Here is a 19,769-nt window from a genome sequence, read left to right as displayed (position 1 = left end):
GACAATTCGCAAAAGTAAAAGGAACTGCTTCGCTATAAACTCATAGAGTGGAGCTTACAATGTGGGAAAGCAAAAAACTGCGAAGATCACTCGGGGTGCCCTGCCATCGCTTTCTGGAAAATATTATTGCCATTCTGTTTCCTTGCCAAACGGTAGTTCATGACAACCCTAACAGAGCTTTGAAGCATTCAGGAGAGACTAGACCCAACCTTTCGCTAACACCGTCAAGGCGTGATGAGAAGAAGGAATTTTCCCTGGCCACTGAAATCAAAAAAAGTTTCCGTTGCGCCCCAAAACCCAGGAAGCCACCTAGAGATACAATAAGGAAGATGATGGAGAGAGTCATCTGCAACAGACTATTAACTGTCGGCGAAAGTGGCACTGGCTTCTTGCAGCACCAATATAAGTTTCGACGACACGATGGTGAACTTGGCAGAAGACGCACTAAATTCTGGTGGCTGTTGTGTCGTGTTTGTACTGGATGTCAATAACGCATTCAATTCAGCCAACTGGAGCCGACGTAGGTGTTCCTAGCTATTTGGCGAGTCTAGTCGAGAGTTATTTCTCAGCTTTTTGGTATGGGATGAATGAGGGTTCCAAAGGGTATATTGTCCCATCAGGGTACCAGAGGGCTCGATACTGGGCTCCCTGCTGTGAAATGTCATTTATAAAGGATTGCTTGAGCTTTCCATCCCAGAGAAGACTATAATTGTAGGCTGTAGTTGCTGCAAAAAGAGAGGAGACGGTGGAAGTGGTAAAGACCTGGCTGGAAAAGGGCGGGTTGAACCTGGCGGATGAGAAAAAGTAACCGGCTCATTCCCAAGGTATGACTTAAGCGGAAACAGGGGGAAACCAACTACCACATTAATCAGTTCCTGGAGGGATACGGTGGATGCTACAGGTAGTATTTGCACCGCCTTGGCCAGGATAATTCGCCAATTGTCCTGTATGTATGGCACACAGGATCAAGAGCTTTTGATGTTTTACTGGTCAGGGTCAGGCCCTACTTCTGTTACGTTAGATTATGTAATGAAGGGGGCCAGCAGCCGTAAGCAGTCATGCCTCACATGCTAGACTTATTATACTAGCCCCGGAGTCACAGAGTGAATGGATTCCTCGTTGAAGAAGACCTTTTCTTTTTTCGTTTGAGGTCTATCGCGTCTCTTCCTTTTCCTAATATTGGCTATATCTAACCGAAACCATTTTCTTCATGAAGTCTTCAAATAGTATACGAAGGAGTTCTCCACTTAAACTCCTATTAAAATTTTTAGATCCACAAAGATTTCCCCCAGCTTGCGATCACGAATGATGTTGCAGCATCCAGCGACCATTTAAGATTTGATTCGTCCAGGTTTGAATTTTGCTTCGTTATCTGTTGGGGCATCTTTTCTCTGACCCCCCATTATTCTCTACTTTATCATCGGTGAAGAGCACCAGACCGTTGAGCTCTTATTAAGTGGACCTATCCCTAGTACGTGATATTTACAATGTTGGAATAGACGAATACTCCGCTTATAGGGATGTTCACACTAGCATTATACGCTCCTTTACGACTTTTTTCTTTTCATTAGGCTTGTAAAATAAGTGCTACGATATCTACTGATCTACTGGCGGGGCACTGCAGTCGAAGCATATCGACAATCGAGAGCTTGCTCAAACACTCTAAAAAACAACCTCTAGTGGGGTTCGTCACCTAACTTTCATTCGACCAGGACCTCCAAGCTTATCCAAAATGAATGTAGTCATAACTCCTGTGATATATCTCGTCCAGATGTAGATGTGTGTCTAAACTGAATTGACAAACAAATGGTCTTCAGGACCAGGTTCACTGGGACATAAGACATCATTCTGCACTGTTGCTATGGAGTGAAGTTCCTATCTCAGATTTCCTTTCCCTCGGGTCTCGGGTCGGTTCACCGTAAATTTCATTATTCTTTGCTCTTCCCCTATTCTAGTTTTTATATTCTGGATATCCTCCCCACGACCCCTTTAGTCCACATACCATAGGCAAACTACCGAGAAACAATATGCCATGAGTGCAGGAAGGTCTGGCAAGTTGTACATTTACGGACCTCAAACTTCAAACATCATTTGTGTTTGGGTGACCAAAACATACTACAACTCAACAAAGTCGCCGCTTTAAGTTTTCGCAGGGTTCCCACCTACACCTCTACAACACACGATTTTACCAAGCCCAGGAAGAAGAGGGTAGGCACTCGCTTTTATCACTATTTCAGGGATTCGCCTTGTGAACTACTTGCCGAAATTGGGCAGAAGTGCTGCAGATAGGCTCCTTGCCAACCTACAAGGGAAGCAAACCATGCAATTCATACTTGAATTTTCCCAAGTTAATGAATTTGAGTTAATGAGGTAGAACGTCAGCCTCTCAATATATTGTTTTGAGTTTGAATATCAGTTGTCATGCATATATATGTTTGTCTCACTGCTTTGATGGTAGTGAAAGTGACGCACGGTTTCATCCGAAACTGTGTGGAGGCCCTATATTTCACTACGGAATGAACAAGAAACAGTAATGTATATTTTGGATTTGGTAGTAGAAGGAAAGGACCTAATTTTGCCTCCCATGAAGAAGCTAATAATAGGAAAGGAAAAGCGTTTAGCAGCACGCTCCCTCCTTAAAGTGGAAATACCATTTTATATCAGGGACTAGCTGTTGGTGTCAACATCCGGTTGAACTCTCCTCATAGAGGAGGGCTCAATTAAAGTGCAGTGTGAAACGTGATTCTAACCTTTCGTAACTTCTTCTCTTACACAAGTTTTTTTAAATGGAAATCTGTGCCTTTCTTATTCGAGTATATTTTGGCAACAACGGCGACGTTGATTGATTAGTCAGAAGCTGGTAAATTTTGAACCGCTTTGCTTCTAGGATATTGGAAGATTGTACGCCGCAACAAACCTTGGTCAGCTTTTCTATTGCGGTAGAAAATACAAACTTTGCTTTTGTGGTACTACTTTTATTATCTACTTTAGGGCTTTCCATTTTCAAATCGATACATCCGCGGCTGCCGAAAAATGGGTCCATTAATATTCAATTATTCTTGGCCCACCTTATTTGACAAAGTAGTAGGATTTGAGCATAAAGGAGTAGACTGAGTTGTTGAACTAAAACAGGATGTAGGCCGAAGAAATTGAAAACTATCGATGACCATGGCTAGAGTGAGGTCAGCGTTTAGACGTTATCACTGTGATAACAACCAGCCAATCTTTTGGCCCTTTTTGGATGACAAAACTAACTATGATCACGACTGTGATGAAGTGTGGTATCACTCACACCCAGCCAGAGAGAAGAAAGGAGAGAAAAGACCGGACAAGGGGAAGAAGAGATTAGAGAGGAAAAGGCAAGAAGAGAGAGAATACATTACATATTTGTGAAGTTACAACAGAAACATCTTCAATGACAACTCAATTGGATTTGACATGAACATGCAAATCGATGAAAAGTGACCCGAAGGTCTACCAAAATAACGATACCTTGATTTATTATGTGGTGATTGATGTGATGGAGACTCAATCGACTCCACACGGACCAAGTTTACGATAGAGAAAAATAGCGAATCTAATCTAAACAATCTGACCCTTTGATAAAACGGAGCAAATGCTAAAGAAGAATGAGAATACATTGAAAAGATCCTGGCTGATGAATGATACAAGGTTTTGTAACTATCGCGTAGTGTTATAATCAATTAGGTAGGCCCATAATAACTCGTCTTTAAATAGCGAATTTCAACAGCTAATGCCCCATTTCCCTAAAATACTGACCAACCCTTCCTTTCGACATCAACTCAAGCTCTGCAGCTCTACCAAGCATACAAAATACCACTCAGAATACTTTTCTGCAATAAGCATCAACATTAAAAAAAAAACTTGCTCGACGACTTGAAGGCTTATTAACGTTCCCAATTCCAAGGTTTTATTGACTTTCGTTTTCTCCATTTCATTTTCATAGTCTCTCTATCAATAGGGCAAATTGTGACCATCGAAATGCAAAAGTGCCTCTGAAGTAGATGCTTTTAAACTTGTAACTGGTTCGAGAGGTGTTAGCAGTTGTTCGAAAGCCTTTCAAGGACATTCACTTCACTTCACTGCACTTTAGGCGTCAGAAACAGGCAAACAAGATTTCTCTGCTGCTGGATGGGATGAAGATGATGGAGGGTCTGATGAACGGGATGATGTTGATAGTAATAGGGACGAGAGAGCACGATGAGTTATTGTGGAGATAATTAACCACTTGTATGATTATTGCTTCAATGAGATGGATGGGCTCATTATTGAGAAAGAAGCACCTGTTGAAGGATAAGGTTTAAGAGTATATTATAACATTTTCTGGGTATTGTCAACGCGATGAGGGAAGTCCTTGAAAGGACCCATCGAGACTTGAACTGTAACTAGGGTTAGACAGCGTTCGTGATGATATGGCTGATATACAAGAGAATGCTTCCTGTCACCAAATGGTACGAACCGGAAAATCCAAATAGTGTGATCAGGAATCGAAATGACAAAGGTAAAAGTTTATACAACTTCCCTTCAAAACCCAATTTCATGAAAGAGCAAATTTCCTGCCATTTTCAAAGTCGTCAACGAATAGTCCCACTACAAACCACCCTCCCATTCTCACCCAACTCATCCATCCAAATCCCACTTCCTTGTGTTCCGTTCTGAATTTAATCATTAGTCCCAACCAACAGGCGGACAACAAGCTGCACAAAAATATATCATGGACTTCCTAGAGAGCGAGTTGTTGGGTCCTGTACCTCTCGTCTGTTATCATGAGCAATTATTCAACTTCGTAATTCCAATCTTCCGAAGCGAGCATTCATCCCAACTATTTACAGGCTCCTTTCAGTCGTTAGTCTATCAAATTGTTGATGTTGTATCCTCACCATCTTGGCGGATGATATTTATGTAATTAGTAAATTCCGGAATCGCTGAAAATCTCATAAATCAAGGGAACGTGTCGACATGCAATTCACTAATTCGCATTTCTTAGATTTAATTGATTCGCTTTTAGTAACTACGAATTTAGTTTGTAGGATCTTCTGTTGTCCTGGTTGTATTGCGATTTAAACAATGTTGTTTTCTGCTTGTATTTCAGGAATCGATATGGCTGGAGTGAAATGTCCGAGAGTTTTCTGTTTTCAACATCATCTACAGGTATGTGGGACTTTATATATCTTGTTGTCTTTTATATAGGAATACGGTGCTATAAATGATATCAAATATGAGCATTCAAGTGATGTTTAGTCGGCAAAGATTTTACATTTATGTATGCTCATAAAAGGATGCAAAGGTAAATAGAGAAGATATAACAAACTATGCATCGCTGCACACTTCTTTTGCACACAAACTGGGCCGAGAGGAAGTTACGAGTATCCAAACCAAGGTCCGAAATTAATAACATTCCAAAATGTTTGTATGATGCACATTTCCAAAGTTTATAATGAAATGCATGCAAATATTGACTTCAGAGAAATACGATATTATTTTTCATAAATTGTTAAGCATTCCAGTTTCATTGAAACTCTGGTGGCCCAATGGGGACCGGCGTACTTGGTGTTTTTTTTCAGTTTTTTTAGGAGAAAAATGGAAAGGACAATTTGTTTCAATGGTTACGATATCAAATTATGAAACATTTTTTCCAAGGTTTTATATAACTTTGAGAGGTCTAACAACTTAGACCAAGATATCACAAATAAGATCAGTTTCAAAAAGTACTAATCGAGCCCTTTCATTTGACACCCCACATGACAATACTCTGTGAAAAAATGTACACCCTCTTTCGCGTCTATCGGAACTCCCCCCACCCTTCAATTCGACACAAAATCATGCCATTTGTTATATGTAAAGGGATTCGCAGACGTTCTCACAAAATTTCGTGACAATAACTTCGGGCGTTTCCGAGTAAATTGGGTGCGACAGACAGAAAGGAAACATTGGTCAATGTTGGGGTAAAAGAAACCAACAGCTAAAGGAAGGGATCCCAGCCCAAGGTGGACTCTGTTTAAATCAAAGAGGGAGCGGGAAGCAGGGAGAATGAATACGAAATGAAATCGCCAAAAAGCGTTGGTAATAACAGAAAAAAAGGCGTGTCCTATGCTGATGTTTCAAGAATGGTTAAGAGCAGTTCTTACGATGAAGGAACTTAGCGCCTGTTGTGGAACGCCACTTCATCCAGGTTGCGGTAATACGTGAAGCAATTTCATAACGCAGTTCATTATTGGCTGTTAGCCTTGACCCGACATATTGAAATCGCCCAGTTCTGGGCAGCTGACTATCACCGACAATGACAGTGCCAGTTTCTCTGGGGTCGGTTGTAAAAAATTCAGTTTTATTCAGATTCTATCTGAGACCGTGTTGCATAAGGTGATCATTCCGCTTCTGGAAAGAATGCTCAATATCACCTTTGCTATGCGACGATAAGAGAACATCACCTGCATAACTGATGCTGACAGTGTGACAGTGTCCATGACAAAAACAAAGAGGAATTATGAGAAGGCGCTTCTTTGATGAGCCCTGACAGAAACACCAAGTTGTTTTGATATACCCATGTATAAATTAATCTCAATCATTTGGAGCCCTTTCATCTCATCATAAGATCACATGCCCTAACCTCCCTCCCCTTGTTAAAAATCATCTAAGGGATATTTCCCCAGCAAGACGGTACTGACAACTCAACTTCTCACGACCGTTAAATGTGAGCCCAACTCCGACTGCCACCAGAGACCAGCTACTGGATCTCTGCGGTAGAATAAGCGACAGTAAAGCCATAAGTGTCCATACGGCATACTGAATAAGGCCCTTCAGCGGATATGTTCGCGAAGTCGTTCAAAGCGTGTATGTTCGGAGGGATCTTATTTTCATCATGGAAGCGGGAGAAACTGGCGTTGCTACCTAAGGTTGGTAAGGCTCCAGGCAAAACACCCTCCTAGCAAGCTCAACCATTGATGCCATCAAAATTGTTTACTAGTTTGACCGTAAATGCGCTTGGGGAAAGATGTTGTACCAGCAAATATATTGTGCATTCAGCCAATTGGAACCTTATACGAAAGTCTTTGGCGACGATTTGTGTTCCCACCTATTTTCCTCCTATTGTCGATAGCTACTTGCGAGAAAGGACGCTCTCGTGCGATACCAATGATAGACCCAAAGAGTACGTTGTCTCCGCGGATATCCCGGAGGGCTTCGTACTGAGCCTACTATTGTGTAATATCATATACAATAATGTTTTTAATCTTCCTGTCCCGGAGGAGGCCACGATATTGAGCTACATTGACGACATAGCGCTGGTTGTGATTGCAAAACATGCCAAAGGTGCTGAGTTGTACTCAAGCTAAGCAATTAGTGCTGTTGTGGTTTGGTTAGAGAGCGCTGGACTGACACTTCCGAAGGAAAAGACGCAAGCATTCCTCATCACCAAGCACTGCAAGAGAAATTACCCCCGCAGTAGAATTGGAAATTGGGTGATTGGATGATTATATATATATATATATGGGAGTGGTGATAGATGCAAAGCGTGACTTCCACCACGAATATGGCTCTTGCAAGAATGATGCCAAACTTAGGAGGGTTACTCATAGCCAGGGTCCCGAGTTCCATCTCGCTGTATACAGTCCCAGCTTGGAAAACAGCACTGCATGTTTTAGACAATTGGCATAAACTGAGTGTGGTCTACAGAAGAACAGCCCTAAGGATGTTTTCTACTTTCAGAACCGCATCAGATGATGCGACGCTCGTAATTTTGGGAATCATGCCAGTTAACATCTTTCCAGACGAGATGATGAGGATCGGAAAATTTAGTCCGGAGAATGGTAGCTTGCCAAGAGTTTTGGGATGCGGATCAATTCCATGATCGCTTCAGTCCTGTATAAATTCCGAAAAACGGAAGAAGTAACGACAGTGTGGCGCGGCAGGATTCGCAGCATTCGAAATTTATTTCGAATGTTGCGAGTGCGAGCGAATAGATGGCGCGGATCTATCCACTTTGCGCAGCACGCCACGGGAGTGGAGGACCGGCGAGAAAAGTGTGCCATGAGTTAGGGGCAGAAAAGAAACAGATGAAGCGAGACTTCTCTTCTGCCTCTAACGTTTTGGAAATGAGGTATCCAACTCTGAACTCGTGACTTAAAACTAAAAATATCGTTTGTAATTATTCTCTCTTAGAGATTTGAATGCAGTTTTAGTACGACTACCCCACTACAATGTCAATTAACAAAGTGTTTAATTAATAAAGTTAAATTCAAAAAACACCAGGGGGCGGAGTGATGTGGCGCGGCAGGATTCGCAGCATTCGAAATTTATTTCGAATGTTGCGAGTGCGAGCGAATAGATGGCGCGGATCTATCCACTTTTCTCGCCGGTCCTCCACTCCCGTGGCGTGCTACGCAAAGTGGATAGATCCGCGCCATCTATTCGCTCGCTCTCAACTCTCCGAAATAATTATAAATTTCACATTCCGAAAATTCAACAAGTGCAACCTTTGAGACGGCTCTCTCCCACTTAATAATAAGAATAGACTCTCATTTCTCCTTTATAAATTTCCATCCCTAAAATAGGATTTTCATTCCTTTCTGTCTAATTTGAAAAGGACGCAACATGAAAATGAAAATTTACAATAATTGCATAGAGTTGCATCCTTTACCACTCTTCGTTCTGTGTCTTATTGAATGCGCAAAAAACCCGAGGCCCTTTGCTTCATTTCTGACTACGCTCAGTTGGTTTACAGCATCCCGGTCCCAGCAAAGGTGGCATCGGTCGCCGCCTTTTACAGCAATAGAATTAAAAGGTTAATAAAAGAGAATTATTCTTATTGCAGCTCGTTAAAGCAGAAGGTGCGAGAACTCTAAAGAAAATGCTCCTTCGCCACTCTCGTTGAGTTCCATCTTGCCAGTCCCATTTTTTTAACGAAGGGAAACGAGCATGTAGAGGCAACTAGCATGAAAAGAAAGAATAGAAAAAGCAGCACCAGGAACAAGGATCAGTTGTATAGCATAATGTCACCTAGGCATGGATAAGGGCACTTGAGTAGGACCAGACCAGTGTCGTGCCACGTCTACTGGAGACTTTTCAATTTCCCGGGGTATGAAATATAATATTCCGAGAGCAAGGATTATATCGTCCCGATGAAGTTCATATCGTGGTTGGAGTCTCTTGTGGAGAGACTCTTTCTTGGCTCCGTTGTAAATGAGAATACATGTTGATTCGAGGATTTTTCCCTTGTGCTGCACTAACGATTCCAACCGGTTCATATACACGCTAGTCGTATCTAGATACCTAGTTCTAGTACGTGCAGAAAAATATAATCATAAATTCTCGCTAAGCTTTTGCGGTACAAAATGAATGGCGGCCTGGCGGAAAGATTATCTCTACAACTTGGTACTGTACATCCTAGACTGCTGCAAACAAAAAGTAATGGTATTGAATTTTGCGCTAGTCTACTGCAGGTTCGGAACCAAGAGCCACGAAAGACAGCATCGTCGACGGAAAATAGGGGACAATCCTCTTCTCTTTCAATCTAGCGCGAACACATTAGATACGCTGGCGAATTAGAGCTCTTAGAGCTGCTGCTCCGAGTTGAAATTCAAAAGGATGAAACTGCATTTTTCCTTCATATAGGATATGATTAGGACATAAGCTGGCAACATGAAATTGATTCTAGCACATTGTTAAAAGCTTTTCAAGATTTGAGAGCGGTTCGGGAGAGGGATTGGAGGGATCAGGTCTTATGAATCATTTAGTTATTGCATTTTAGAGTACTCGGATCATGTGTCCTTTTGTGTTTAGAGTGGAAAACTTGGTCAGCAACATGGCAGGTTAAATAGAGGGTTGCGATAACGAGTACAAACCGACCATTACATGTGGGTTGAAGACCTAAATGACTTTTTACCTCGGTGCGGTACTCTGACAATCAGTGGAAATTTTTCAAAAGGAAGCCACCTATCTCGTCCTTCATTCAAACCAATTCAGATGAATCCGATATAATGCTGATATCTACCACGTTCAGATAGCACTCTGATACTTTCTTGCCTGCACTATTTAAGCAGAAACCCTAAACTTCTTGGGACCAACTTTTATTCCGAAAGAAAGTCATGCGAAAAGGATCTCCAATGAAAATAGCTAGAGATACTTTTATTGATTTCCGAAAGTTAGACGAGAAACTGAAAATAAGTAACCAAATATTACAATCTTCATGATTTCCAATGAATCATGATTTAATAAATTTCGCTTTTATTTGCAGATGGCTATTCACATTCGTCATCCTTTTTGAATCATGGCTTGTCAGGTTAGTGGAAAAAGTTATTCATTTTCTGTTTTCATGAATGCTTGTTTGTGTTCATTTGGTAGTTAGTACCCTACAAATAATAAGAGAAATTTGCTCGAAAAATACGATTTGATAATCTGTATTTCCAAGGACGAGCTAAGAAGTCAGTGGAGAAACATCATCGAGAGCAAAACTGTATAAATGTCCTCATCAGAAAAATTGAGACAGATGGCAACTTCGAAAGTTTCTAGCAACTTGGTAGTTGGAAATTTTCCCGATATATAGCTTTAGTCAGATATGCCGTCTTGGGGCAACTAGTCCTGCCACTATCATTCTAGCGTGAGCACTAGTGACACCCAGAATGCCTCTGTAAATCTCTCCACGTTGGAAAGAAAATTTTCATCCCAAATGCATGCCAGTATTCATTAAAACAGCTGGCACGATGCCAATTAACAAGACCCTGCCAGTGAAGTGGCAAATTATTGCGAGATAGAGCGCCAGCCTCTCAATCTCGCTGCTCTGGGTTCGAATCCCAGTCGTCAGGGAGTTTATGTTCGTCTTGTTTTTATTCTCGTTGCTCTGCACTTGCGTAGCGTTAAGTGTGATGATAGTGAAACTGAAGCCCAGTCTGACTGTGTGCCCTATATTCCAGTAAGAAGTGAAGTGAAGTGTATTTTTAAATCTGATTGTAGCCCGTTGAACAGCAGAAATGTCAAAGGTAACAGAGAGCATATGCCTACTACACTTGCTGGAGAATACCTAAGCTTTTCCCCTTTCCCCTCTGAAAGGAGGCTATTTTTTGACGAACCAGATGGAAGATTTTTCGAAGGGTGCGCCCTTACGAGGGCCTCACCGAGGGCGCAACTCTAGCAGAGTCTGACCAGCTCGACCCCGAGGTATCTGTTCGTTTTAGACTGCACCTAAGCTGGCGCAATAATCCATAAAATTCCTTTAGGGATGTTGTTGGACTTGAAACATATTCTAGGCTTTAACTCTTTATGCCGTCCTCAAGCTAAAAGACCGAGGGTCATTGTAGCTTACCTGAGTACCATGTGTGTTGGTGGTTTCAAGGTTGCTATATCCAAGTACTGTCAAACATGCAGAACCAACCTTCTACGATCAATGGATGGAAATTGTATTCCGTACCCAAGAGCAGATCACAATTCGCACTTCGCACGCTTCATGTTCTACCATGGCTTGAATTGCGTTCATATAACTACACGAACCCAATATAGCCTAATAGCCTCCTTATCAAGCACACCGACAGTTTTAATAGCCTGCTGCATGCACGATCAGCAAGTCTACATGAAGACAGCGTTCCCCGGTGTCACCCCATGGAGGCTTTCCTTTGGCCATTTTGGTGTTGACTCAGCATATAAGGTTGAGAACCTGGCAAAGGTAACAATGGAGGAAGGGGAAATTAAAAACATAGAGTGAGCGTTCTAAATGCCGGAGCTGTCTTCAATAGTGACTCCAAACACTCCCTTAAATATAGGCCTCCTGTAATATCAAAATCCAATTTTTGCGATGGTCACGCAGGATGATCTTTTGACCATTGGCCAAATTGCATTTTGCTATTACAAATGGCGCCGAATGGGAGGCCCGAACCTATAACCGTGATATTAAGGGTATCATGCTCTACCGACTGAGCTAGCCGGGTGTAAGCTGGGCGCCCAACGTGGGGCCATTTGTAATTAAAATGCGATTGGGTGATGGTCTTTTAACCATTGGCCAAATCCTATGTTGCCATTACAAATGGCGCTCAACGGGAGGCCTGATCCTATGACCCTGAAATTAAGAGTCTCATGCTCCACCGACTGATCTAGTCGGGCATGAGACTCTTAATCTCAAGGTCGTGGGTTCAGCGCCCGACGTGGGGCTATTTGTAATGAAAATGCGATTGGGTGATGGTCTTTTAACCATTAGCCAAATCGCATGTTACCATTACAAATGGCGTCCAACGGGAGCCCGAACCTAAAACCCTGAGATTAAGAGTCTCATGCTCTACTGACTCGGTGCCCAACGTGGGGCTATTTGAAATGAAAATGCGATTTGGGTAATGGTCACTCAGGATGGTCTGATGGGAACCTCGAAGGCCGCGCCGCACAATACATCTGAAGCAGGAGGAGCATCGATTGAGGATGCGACCCGTCGTGGATACTCCCTTTCGATCGCAGCGCTCGGGTCGGGAGTTTTACGGTTCCACGCGCGCAGTCGAGCCACTACCTCAATTCCGACTTAATAAAAAGGCTGATCTTTTGTTGGTTAGAGCAAAATTATATATATTTGGTGGCTCAACCTTGCAACAAAGCTCACCCGCTTGATGGTCTTGAATGAAGTTTGGTTAAGGTGAAAACGCGGAACCCAACTCACCAAGGTTTAAAACAATATCAAAAATTGCAAATATACAGATTAACTTCTAATAACCGCTTCTAGGGTCTCAAGAGAGGAGGTCGACTATAGACTCAGAGGCAAATATTAAAGATTCAAACTCGCATTCAACCTAGAGAAGTTCTGCAACTTTACTCGTGCTTGAGACCGCACAGAGCCGTTCAGTCTCAACGCAAATATGACCCCACTTGGTCACAGAAAGCCCACTACGTTCTTGGGCCGGTAATCTCAATATTGTTAATAGTTAAACACCACATTAATTACGTCACAAACAGAGCCAAGTTTATCAATGTCCTATCGGGATACCACTGAGTTCTCCACTCCACTCCAAGGAGAAAGTGAAACGCTTTAGAAGCACCATCGGACCGATGGTCACCTAACTTCTATTTCTAATACGTCGGAAGATCAATTCTCTTACTGCAACACTCAGGAGATGCTTAGATCCACTCCATTTTATGCTTCTTCCCTTCTTCGTTGGTATCTTAAGGTATAAAATGTTCATGGAGGCATCAATAAAAATTGACAATACTTGTCTATCAACGTCGGCTGTGCTGTTCCAATCTCTTATCTAAATCCTTTCCTGTGCCATACTGACTCGTAAAATATGGTTTCGAATTTGAGCTAATTTTCCGAAAGCATGTCCAGATCAGCAGCGGATAGTCAGATTTAGTAGAGTTAGTAACTTCACCGCACCCCACAAAGCCCAAAAGGTTGAATACAAATCGACGGATAATGACCAGCAAGAAACAGTTTGCTATCTCTGAGGCATTTGTTTCTAAGGAAAACAAGGGGTATCAACGTGTTTAACTCCGTGCTTGCTTAAAAGTTCATTAAATCTGAACTGAGCCATCTTTATGAGGAGTAAGTAAACACATCGAAGATTCCTTTCTCAAGGTATTCAGCCCACATATTTCGGGTAAATTAATTTATTTGTTCTAAGAGAGGAAGCTTTAAAATCAAGTCAAAAACTATTAGTGTCGCCTATATTACCTGCACTAAATCTAGAGTAGGGGCCAATCAGATTAATATACGGGCACTAAAACACCCAGCAGGTGTGCTTGACGCGCTATACCCTAACAAGGGGTGAATGGTAACCATATCTGTATAAGACATCCGGTCAAGAATGGGAACTTCACTTATTGAAGTCTGAAGCACTTGGTTTGGAGCCATTTTTGCAAACAGTCTTTGATTTGAGAAACAATTTAAGGCCAATAGAACCATATACCAGGGTTTACCAAGTCCTATGTGTAATTAAGGGATGATCGCGGCCACGACTGATCATGTCAGTGATAGCCTCCTCCGGAATGTCTGGCATATGAGATGTGAAAGATGTATGTAATATGTTCGGATTAACCAAACCACAACCTCTATTTGCCAGTGTTACTTAGTATCTATTTATCTATCCTTCCTTGCATATCATATGGAATAAGAGACATCACACCACTGAGAAAATTGCATGAAAAAACTCTTGATATAAAAATTCATCTCAACATTTAAATTCTTATTTTCTCTTCACTTTACAGATTCTGAAATGCGCGACTTAAGCGTCACATTTTACGGTAGCCCATCCACTTCAATATCACGGCATTCATATATAATACTAAACAGTTTACTACTGTTTAGTTTTCTAGTTTAGAAGAAAATTTTTGCCACAATAGCCGATACAGAACTTCTCCACCATTGTATATATTTTATGCAAAAAAAAAAGAAGATAAATACCTAGCGAAAAAAGGAAAACAGATTAAATAAATAAAATGATAAAAAAAAATAAATAAAAATAAATTTGTAGGTCTTTTATACTAGTCTACTGCTAAATAAATTTAATATAAACTATTGGAAGGAAAATGAACGATCAGAAAGTAAGGGAAAATTATAATTAATATTGAAATATATATATAAATAAATATATTTACGAACTATAGATATTTTTCATAAAACAAAAAGTAAATTAAAAATATAATTGTTAGGATCACTCAAAAAAAAAAGAAACCACAGATATACACAGATTTGCTTGTTGATGTTTATGTCGAGACTTGTAACAGTCAGATTCGTGTTATATATTTGTTCTGTAGTTTTTAAATTATCGGAATTTTATTTAATTTTTAGTTTAATTTTCTTTTAATCCAGGTTAATATATTGACATTTAGAGGGAACCTTGAGAAGCAGTTTTATTGGAGAGGAACCTCTAAAAGAATCCATAGCCAACTTGTTAATTTTATGTCATTCAAACTTATATCCCAATTATATTTTGACTAATCTTAAATGTAATTTAGAACTTTTGTTGCATAAAAACAGAAAACTTGTATTTCATTACTGCGCTTTCATTTTATTTGCTTGATACCTGTTTTAGTTAGAAAGAAAATTCTAGATTACGAACCATAAAGCAAAGAGAATTAATTGATAAATGATATTTAGTAATTCATTATAATTTTAAGATTAATAAGACGTAAATATTATATGGAACTAGAGAAAAAGTAAATTAAAATTTAAGTAATGGCATTTTTAAAGACATTGTTGATATTTGCCAAGCGTCTTGAACTCCGAAATAGCAAATAAAACGATTTGAAAGTGAATGCAAAAATATTAAAATGATATTTGAGCCTACAGATTTGTAATATTTGTAATTGAAATAGAATTTTTCATTTGGGGATCAATCTCTATACGAACTTTCTCAATACATTATTGTTTATTTCGGCCAAACATTCTCTTCGTGAAATGCATTTATTAGTACACTTTTATTTTTTGCATTTATTATATTCTTAAAAATTTGTTATAAATAATATTTTAGTTTTCAATATTTGTTTGTACCATTTATTTTTATATTTATTTTTGAACAAAGTAAAACATAATTTTATGTTGAACTATTAATATTAATTTGGGTAAGTATCTTTTTATATTTTTTTAGTTATTTCGGATCATTTTTCCATAATTAATTTTTTATTATATTTTAGTGGTAATTTTGCATAATCTATTATTGTAGCTACCATTTCTCTTACTTACATTCATTATCGATCATTTATTTTGGATTTATATATTTCTACATTTTATCATCCATTTTTATTGTTAGTTATGGGAATTTATATATTTTTTTAAACACCTTATTTATTTTCGCAAAATAGTTTTTGATAATTCAGACCATCTTTTTGATAGTTGACTTTCTACTATTGTATTCATTTTTGAAGTATCAATGACAGTGCTGTCAACGCAGATTTACGCATCGAATCAAATAAAAACATTATAATGTTTACATTTTTATATTTCACTATCTAAAGTAACGAAAAATTCTATTTCATTTATCAAATTCACACTAATTACAGACATTAATGTAAGAATGAAAATTTTATGTGATATCTCTAATTATTTACCCATATAAAATGCTTTACGTTCAAAAGATAATCATATGTCTACGGATCTACCTCCCTCTAACTTGAGCACACTCGATTGTACTTTATCAACAACAAACTTCTAATAAACCGAAAAATAAATAATAACAGAAACCTGGTCAACAAACAAATTAGTATTGCGATATCTTGAAAATTTATCCATGCACACTTTGCCCACACATTTATATACGTAGTAGTAAGGCATTGCGAAAGTCGATATTATTTTAGTAATTTTTTTTATTAAGTATCCCCCAGTTCTGGAGTCCAAAGATTATTTTTAAAAAAAATCCATGAACACCTAATCCCTCCCTCTGCAGTCATCTTCTGCTTAAGAAATTATTAATGTAGATTTCGAATTTCAAATCCATAAGTGATACCCCGTCGAAGATCAAACACAAGCATATGCTTGGCGCTTGCTCTATTTTGTGCAAATTTAAACGTGAATTACTCAATTTTTGACGTAAATTGAAGAATTAAAATTAATAAAAAAGCTGGTTCTTCAAAAAATCGGCGAGAAAACAATGGAGATAACCCCATTGAAAGCGCATTGAAAATTGCAATGAAAGGAGGAATTACAGTAGCTTAGTTAGATACTAAATGTATATAAACATTTCAAACGAAAGGACAAGTGTATGAAGCAAAAAACTACTTTAAAATTGAACACAAAAAAAAAAACCAAAAATTAGAGAATAGGATAGACGTCGCTTTGATACAATTTATCAATTATTCATTGATTTTGGGTTGAAGTTTGATTTCAATTGATTTCTCTATAAGAAACATTCAAAAAATGTATGATAGCATCCTATTAAATAAAAAAGATATATATTAAAAGATGCTAAAAAAATGTGTGGCTTTCCAAGTGAACGTTTGTCCTATTGGGATTCAGAATTTCCAAATGAGAATATTTAATTACTAATACGAAAAGTGTCTAATGCATAGTAAGTAAAATTAGAATAAAAATGCATTGAAATTTTATTGCAAAAGATAAACGAAAAGAAAAGATAAAGACGCAAGTACTGATCGTTGCCATATTTTGTTTATATGTATTTAGGTTTATATTATGAATTGATTGTATGTCTCCCAGAAATTATTGTACGAAATAAAAATATATCGAGAAAAATGGTGTTTTATATTAGGTTCATAACCCCTGCGAAAAAATATATGGTTAAACTTCATAGAATTATATGAAAGAGAAAAATATTATAATAAGCCTTAAAAAATATTCCATGGAAGACCAACCGTCAGAAGGGGGTGAAACATCTTATCAAGTGACAAGAGTTTTTATAAGACCATCAGAAGTTCAACCAAACACGAATGCAAGCAATGAAAGTATTACGCAAGGAAAGATACTTGAAATATTACATCGTAAGGGTAGGGATTCACATTGAAAAGTGAGAGAAGTCGACCCACCCCACTTAAGGCCGCCACGTTCAGTTTGATCTGTCAAATAAGCCATAAGAGCCCGCAACACTTCCGACCATCAGTTGAACTGAAAACACCATCCACATACCAGTAATCCGGCGAGCATACTGCCGAGCTCAATCACTCCAAATAAAGTTAATATTTTACTCGAAACCCTTCTTAACTTCTTTAGGAGCTATTATGATGACCCATTCACTAGCAACGGATGTCTTTCTTGGTTGACAAGTTGACAAATCAAGAGATTCTGGGTCTGTTCCCAAAATTAAATTCAAACCTACACCCAACAAATCAGACACCGTAGCAATAGCCTTCCTTAACTTTACTCCATGTAGTCAACCCTCCCTTTTGACGAGGTATTCTCTTTAGTATGCCACATGAGGTTCCCCACACTATCTTAAGGAACCTGTCAAGTTGACGTCCACAGATCCTGTTCCTACAATCGTTTGAACCCTGTTCTGCTATTGTGTCCTCTATACAATTTTACAACTGTAAGGGGCGCAACTCCCTGTCTCTTCAGATTTATTTTGTCTACATTGATTGGCAGTTAAGGTTGTCTGCGTGTGGACAAATCGAAACCTGAGTCACACTTTCAATCTCTTCCGAATTCCTATCCAATATTTTTCACTGTATATTTACCACCCTACCACTGTCGTATAAAATTTCATATTCATTGTATATTATTAGTCCAAAATAATGCCTTAACTACCACAACTTTCACAGAAGGATACGCCCATAACATGCACGTGACACACGAACTGTTGCTATTTCTCACAAAAAAATTAGCTCATTTAGCGATGCCAGAGCAACTCTAAGGTGTTAACCGTAAGCCATTTCACATTAGTATAAACATTGTGTGAAAGTCCTATGAACTAAATTATGTCCTTACTACACGCGTAACGCTTCCATTTAGCCACTTCAGTTCACATACTTGACTCTTAGCCACAAAACCTTTCCCAATGAGCACTGAGAGCTCCACGGAATGAAGTTAATTTAACTTTCCTCATAAAAAGAAAGTTTCCATATACCAATTACGGAAATAGTTCTTGTTACTTAAAAGGATGCAAATTCTCGGCGTGAAGGTGTGTAAATGGAAATTTGGACCTGGATTTTTAAAGTAATGGAAATGCCGTGTATGCAGGATATGAAATGGGTTGTGTAGTAGGTGGAAAATTTCTTGTTGATACTTCTTACTTTTCTTGATAAGAAGTTATGTATATTCCATAAACTCTGGGGCTAAGATGAGGTTTGAGATCTGAATCAAAGAAGAAAGAAAAGTCTGGACATCAAACAGGAACTTTCGACACCTTTCATTTCAGATCTGCACCTTTGGCAATAGGGCCCTAACTGTAGTGTCAAAAAACAGGATGGGAGGGATGTTCGTCAACCCCTCACTCCCACATGGGGGAGGCATTACGCTTGGAACGCAGATGCCAAGAACTTTAGCCGTTGAATGTTTGAATGTCCAAACTAATACTAACTTTGGAAAGTGCTCATCGAAATCTTTTATTTGATACCCCATATGACTATATTCAGTGAAAAAATCCATGAGTCTTTTACTTGTAAGAACCCCCCAATTCTTTTCATATTAATAGTGTAACCGTTTCAGAGAACGAGCAACCAATATAGAGAAGTGGCTTGGAACCCCAGTGCCTCCGGCTTTTGGGAGAGGGCAAGCATCTAATACTACAAGTAATCTGGAAAGAGAGGCGTTTAAAAACAATATATCACTCCCGAGTACACCCATTGCAAGGACACGAAAAGATGCTTCATTCGTTAGATTTCAGTGAAGTGACTACACCTGGCAGTGAGGTGTCACCAGAACTATTGCTGGGAGATCTCCCCGAAGCCAACGTCAGTGGCAGATGGAAATTAGGGAAACTCACGGGAAACTAACAACTACGGAAGTGCACAGCGGAAAACAAAGCAAAGGCGCAGCGTCCGAATACGGACAAATCATCGATCGCCCTGCACGGTCGGGAAATAATAGAGTTGCATGAAATCATAGGAAGGACAAACACAATGTGGACCACGCACAAAACATAGTCAGACCCATTAGAATTTTGTATAACAGTGTCAAGGATGAAAAAAATGGCTTGAATAAAGTAAACGCCAAGCAAGCAAAGCAAAAGGTGCTCCCTCCAAACCCCAAACTCGAAAAGAGGAATAAAGAAAGAGCGAACTATTCTTTTAGATCTTCGGGGAAGGGAAAGCATAACAAAATAACAGAAATTGCCCAAGCAACGACGCCACTTTTAATGAACTCCAGGGAAGTAAGGTCCCCAAAAAGGGGCCGAGGT

General features: G+C 39.3%; 2 protein-coding genes across 4 annotated transcripts in view; one reads left to right on the top strand and one right to left on the bottom strand.

The window, feature by feature from the left end:
• LOC119659258 (limbic system-associated membrane protein) overlaps positions 1 to 17,160 on the top strand; it is a 156,604-nt gene extending 139,444 nt beyond the window's left edge. Inside the window, exons 9-11 of one of the 2 annotated variants that reach the window (XM_038067250.1) lie at positions 5,114 to 5,172; positions 10,253 to 10,297; positions 14,191 to 17,160. In XM_038067250.1, coding sequence (XP_037923178.1) covers positions 5,114 to 5,172; positions 10,253 to 10,297; positions 14,191 to 14,303 — 217 coding nt within the window. In that variant the 3' untranslated portion in view covers positions 14,304 to 17,160. The remainder of the gene's footprint in view (positions 1 to 5,113; positions 5,173 to 10,252; positions 10,298 to 14,190) is intronic. The other variant, XM_038067251.1, reaches the window with a different exon arrangement.
• LOC119659260 overlaps positions 1 to 19,769 on the bottom strand; it is a 189,463-nt gene that overhangs the window by 67,860 nt on the left and 101,834 nt on the right. The gene's annotated exons all lie outside the window — the stretch shown is intronic.

The sequence above is a fragment of the Hermetia illucens genome, chromosome 6, assembly GCF_905115235.1.
Source record: "Hermetia illucens chromosome 6, iHerIll2.2.curated.20191125, whole genome shotgun sequence".
Lineage (NCBI taxonomy): Eukaryota > Metazoa > Arthropoda > Insecta > Diptera > Stratiomyidae > Hermetia > Hermetia illucens.
The sequence above is the reverse complement of the archived record's forward strand: the minus strand, read 5'-3'. Positions and strand labels throughout refer to the sequence as shown.